Source organism: Apodemus sylvaticus, chromosome 10 (assembly GCF_947179515.1).
Source record: "Apodemus sylvaticus chromosome 10, mApoSyl1.1, whole genome shotgun sequence".
In the NCBI taxonomy this organism is placed as follows: Eukaryota; Metazoa; Chordata; class Mammalia; order Rodentia; family Muridae; genus Apodemus; species Apodemus sylvaticus.
In genome coordinates, this window is record NC_067481.1 from 28,565,785 (window position 1) to 28,570,736 (window position 4,952).

The 4,952-nt window shown below is 47.8% G+C and overlaps 1 protein-coding gene across 1 annotated transcript; it reads right to left on the reverse strand.

The window, feature by feature from the left end:
- Positions 1–1,670: 1,670 nt before the first annotated feature.
- On the reverse strand, positions 1,671–3,345 carry LOC127694358 (transmembrane protein 92-like). The gene is made up of 5 exons (XM_052195920.1): positions 3,265–3,345; positions 2,896–2,918; positions 2,335–2,418; positions 1,940–2,138; positions 1,671–1,772 (listed from the first exon to the last, which is right to left on the reverse strand). Exons 1-5 carry the CDS (start codon positions 3,343–3,345, stop codon positions 1,671–1,673), a joined length of 489 nt encoding a protein of 162 aa, XP_052051880.1.
- Positions 3,346–4,952: the final 1,607 nt, after the last annotated feature.

Consider the following 4,952-nt stretch of genomic DNA (forward strand, 5'->3'; position numbering starts at 1 on the left):
ACAGAATCACACAGAACAAGCATAGGAGGGAGGAAGGTATAATCTATCCATTAGTGACTTGTAAGGGGCTATTCTTTTTAGGGGTTTTCAAGACAGGGTTTCTCTGTGTAACCCTGGCTGCCCTGGAACTCACTCTGTAGACCAGGCTGGCCTCAAACTCAGAAATTCGCCTGCCTCTGCCTCCCAAGTGCTGGGATTAAAGGCATAAGCCTCCACTGTCTGGCATGTTTTTTGGTTTTTCAAGAAAGGGTTTGTCTGTATATTCCTGGCTGTCTTGGAACTCAATCTGTAGACCAGGCTGGCTTTGAACTCAGAGATCTGCTTGCCTCTGCCTCCTGAGTGCTAGGTTTAAAGGCATGTGCTACCACTGCCCTGAAGGAGAGTCTTTTTTTTTTCTTTAGAGTCCTCCCAAGCTAGCCACCTGCTCACTGCTCCCAGTGCTGTCATACAGTGCTAGAGTTGTTGGAGCAGCATCTGGGGACTTACCTCCAGATCTTGCACATGCTAGGCAAATTCTCTACCACTGAGCTCTGTTGTCAGACAACCTCTCACTATGGCTTAACTCATTGTAACTCTGGCTAGATTCAGAGCTGTAATCCTCCTGCCTCGGATTTCTGAATACCTTGGAACTACACCACTGCACATGGGTCTTCCAGATCTTAATAGGCATGCAAAGAAACACACAAACACACATTTATAAAAATGTAACAATTGCATGTATTTTACAAAACTGCTATATAATTTTCTTTTTTCCCAATAAGAAAGACACAATGTAGGTTGGCATGACAGATCCTTCATCATTAGGGGATGTGTGCCTGTCTTACAGAACAAGTTCGCATGGCTCAACGGATGTGGACCAGGGTTTCACAGCCTTTCTGGTCCAGAGCACCAGAAGATGCTCATCTGCATCGTTGTGTGCCTCGCTCCACAGGAGTCTAACCATGCCTGCTTCTCCAGGCTTTCCTCCCACCCTACCTTCCCCTAAGAGGCTGTTTTCTGGCTTGTATCGCCCTAAGAGTCCCATGATTAGTCAAGTTCTGGTCTCCCAGGAAAGCAGGTCACAGGACTGGAATCGAATTGTGGGAGCTTTCCTCTTCATTTCTTTAGTGCCCACAAGTCCCAGGAAGCTGAAGGTCTAAGCCTTCATCACACCTTGGATGCTCAGTCCTCCCAGCAGGTGTCAGTGCAGTCAGTCACCACTGGGAGAAGCTGGAAGTGTTTCCTTAGCCTCTGACCTTGTCTCCATCCCTACACTGCAGTCAGCCATTGACACTCAGTACCTGGGTTCTCACATTGCTATAGAGGGACAGCAAGGCCCTCTCTGCCCAGGTATGGTTGGAAGATGGCTCAGAGTCTGTGCTCTTCAGTCTTCAATCTCTTCCTGGCACAGAAGTGCTTCTGTAGGATGGCAGAGGGAGCTGTCCAGTCAAGATTGGCAGTCCATTAGCAGTGATCTCTCTGCATCCACTACAGCCACTGCCAATTCTTAAAGCTGTCAACAACCTTGAGTGTGGGACAGAGATTCTGGACACAGCTTAGATCTCAAGACAGAGGGGAGGGGGCAGCAGTGTACAAAAACAATAAATTAAATCAAAGCACAAGAGACATGATGGGATCAGCAGTCATTCCAGGGTCCTCACCTGATCTAAGAGGTCTGTGTGTGAGGGAGCTCACAGGGTGGCATAGGCTTTCCCTCTCACATGACCAGCAGGGCCCTCAGGCCTGAGGCTGTAGGGAGGAGGTGGTTCTGTGGGAGTTGCATTCAGAACAACCTGCAGGAGAAAAGGGATACTTATTTTATTTAGAGTCTGGGCAAAGAATGGCAAATAGGGTTGGCAGAGCCACTGCCTATCCATTATCCCCCTTCCCCAACCCATTATGACAACATGTTCAACAGCTGGCTATGAAACATGGTAGGTATTGGGACAAAAAGACGCACCTGACTGTAGCGAGGTAGGGGATCCAAGGAGATGACCCAAATGCTCTCTAGGAGAGCAAAGGAGGGTGGTTCTCGGGTAGTCTGTTGATCCGCTGTTCCGATATCATCCTGGTCTCTTCTACAATTGGAACAGAAGTACTCCACTAGACCACAGATGCCATATATGGCGACCGAGACCAATAAGATGGTGTACAGGACTCTAGGGAGGGGATGGTGTTGTCATGAGTACCTAGGCCATGCTCCCTTGCAAACCCCCTCCATCACCCACCCCCACCTTGTCCCTGGTGGAACCAGCCCTCAGTGAATGATGACCAGAAGTGGTGAAAACTCCCCATCCCCCCATCCCGCTACACCCCCCACTCCCCCACTGCCCCACACCCCCCTCTCCGGATTACATGAAGGGGTCATTTGCAGGATCCCCGACCTTTCTTTCTGGGCAGCATTCATTGTCACAGCATGTGGATCCTTTGGGGCAGCTTCTAGTCAGGACAAACAGACATGGGGAGATACTGATGGCATCAGAGTGTCAAATAAAAGGTCCCTGATTCCCTAGACTCTTAGAAACTCAGGTTGAAAGCCATTCTTAGTGGGTTTGGGGGTACAGTTCCATCCTGGGTTCACTGGGAGGAATCAGGGTCTGGACTTGAGGCCTGAGGTCAGAGTTCATCAGGGCAGGATGCCATTGTTCCTCAGGCAGAATGGTCATGGTGCTGATCTTCCATGGGAGGCAGCAGTGGGACATTGCCCATGTGACTCCCCCTCCCCCAGATGTGAAAGGTTGGGGATTAGCAGCAGATCCTGAGGTTGGGTAAGGTGAGAGGAGCTATGGTTTCAGCAAAAGTGATAGAAATTAGGTGTCTGTCCCCTTATCCAGGGCCGAATCAGCACAGGCAGGTTCCCCCACCCCTACCTTGCTTTCCTTTTACTGACAATTCTAGACAAAATCCCATACTTACAAGCTGTCACATGTGTTTACACCCTGTGGAGGAAAAAAGGAAAAGGTCAGTACTCAAAGCCTGGGAGTTGGGTCTAAGGTATGAGAATGCTTCTCCAACATGGAGATAAATCAGGTAGGTGTGTGTAAACCAGTGGTGCTTGTCCAGCATGAGAGAACTCAGGAGAACACAGAGCTATTCAAGGCTACAGAGACAGTTTGAGGCCAGATTGGGAACAGGAATCTCTGTCTCACAAAGAACTGTAGGCTAGTCTCTGCTCAGAAATTGTTCCAGACAGTGGGTCTCAGGCTCTCCCTCCTTCCAACTGCCATGTCCAGGGATAAGCCTCTGCCCATAGGGTCCTCCCAAAGTCACAGAAGACTGGCTTACCTCATTGGTGCTTACTCCTTGGAAAGTAGAAATCAGGCCAAAGATCAAGGTGAGTGTGCCCACAGCACAGGCGTCCTTCATCCCTGCAAGGGGGCCGCTGAGCTTCTGTGTGTAAGGACAGAGTGACAGGGCAAGACCTTCCCAACTTCCCTCCACCTATGGGGCCCAGCCTCAAAATAGGGACTCAGTTACCACACCAGACCTGGGCAGGACCAGGGCTTTAAGCTGACCTAGAGCTCAGAAAAGGGAAGTAGAGAAAACCTGGCCTTGCTTGAGTTTGAGGAATTAGGAATTGGGAGTTTAGAAGAGATTGATTTGCCAACTTTGTAAGTTGGATGGAGCAGAGCGTTCTGGATGTCCCTCTGCTGTGCTGTGCTTAAATAGTGCTTAGAACAGGGCGTGGTTACCCAACCTTTAATCCCACCAAGGATAAGAAGGCAAATCTCTGTGAGTTCAAAGCTAGTATGATTTAAATAGTGAGATCTGCAACAGCTAGGATTGAATTAAAAAAAAAAAAAAGCCAGGTGTTGGTAGCACAAGTCTTTAAATCCCAGCTTTCCAGAGACAAGAGACAGGTGGGTTACTGAGGCTAGCCTGGTCTACAGAGCAAGTTCTAAGTCAGCCAAGACTACACAGAGAAACTCTGTGTGGATTAGGAGGGGGAACAGTTGGGAAAGATGACTCAGAGTTGGAGAGCAGATGTCCTTGGACCTGGATTCTGTTTCTAGCATCTGTAATCAAGATGGCTCATAAGCACCTGAAACTCCAGTTTTAGATGATGCCGGCTTCTGAACTCTGATGGCACCAGGCATACTATGCAATAAATATTCAGACCCATAAAAAGGAAGCAAAAGATTTCAAACAAAACAAACTGGTAAAGCCAGCCAGGTGATTTGCTGGGTGAATGTGCTTACCACCAAGCCTGAAAACCTGAATTTTGGTCTATTTTCTTTATTTGTTTGTTTGTTTTTGTTTTTTTTCGAGACAGGGTTTCTCTGTGTAGCCCTGGCTGTCCTGGAACTCACTCTGTAGACCAGGCTGGCTTCGAACTCAGAAATCTGCCTGCCTCTGCCTCCCAAGTGCTGGGATTAAAGGCGGGTGCCAACACTGCCAGACTTTGCTTTGTTTTCTTTGTTGGAATTGTTTTCTGATACAGGGTCTCTGTACAGACCCTGGCTGGCCTGGCACTCATTCCGTAGACCAGGCTATCCTCTGTCTCACAGAGATCCCTGTGCCTCTGCCTACTGAATTCAGTGATTAAAGGCCTGTGCCATCACATCCAGCTTTGAAAACCTTAATTTGATCTCTGGGACCCATGTAGTAAAAGGAGAAAGTCAACTAAATGTACTTGACTGCAAACACACAAACACAAACACACACACACACACACACACACACACGGGAGGGGGGAGGGAGAGAGTAAATGAATGAATGTACTTAAAATATGCTTTGATATTATTTTATTATTTCAATTTTTTATTTATTTTATGTATATGAATACACTGTAGCTGTACTGATGGTTGTAAGCCATCATGTAGTTCATGTAGTTGCTGGGAATTTTAATTCAGCACCTCTGCTCATTCTGGTCAGGCCCGTTTTATATTTTCAAGATAAGGTTTCTCTGTGTAACTCTGGTTGTCGTTAAACTCACTCTGTAGACCAGACTGACCCTCAACTCAAGAGATCTA

What these genes read in the sequence shown, in the direction of transcription:
- LOC127694358 (XM_052195920.1), bottom strand. Translation starts at nt 3,345, where the DNA reads ATGAAGGACGCCTGTGCTGTGGGCACACTCACCTTGATCTTTGGCCTG. An exon ending in CCTGCAAATGACCCCTTCAT is followed by an intron (nt 2,139 to 2,334) that starts GTAATCCGGAGA and finishes TCCCCTCCCTAG; the next exon opens with AGTCCTGTACACCATCTTAT. An exon ending in CCCTACCTCGCTACAGTCAG is followed by an intron (nt 1,773 to 1,939) that starts GTGCGTCTTTTT and finishes TTTCTCCTGCAG; the next exon opens with GTTGTTCTGAATGCAACTCC.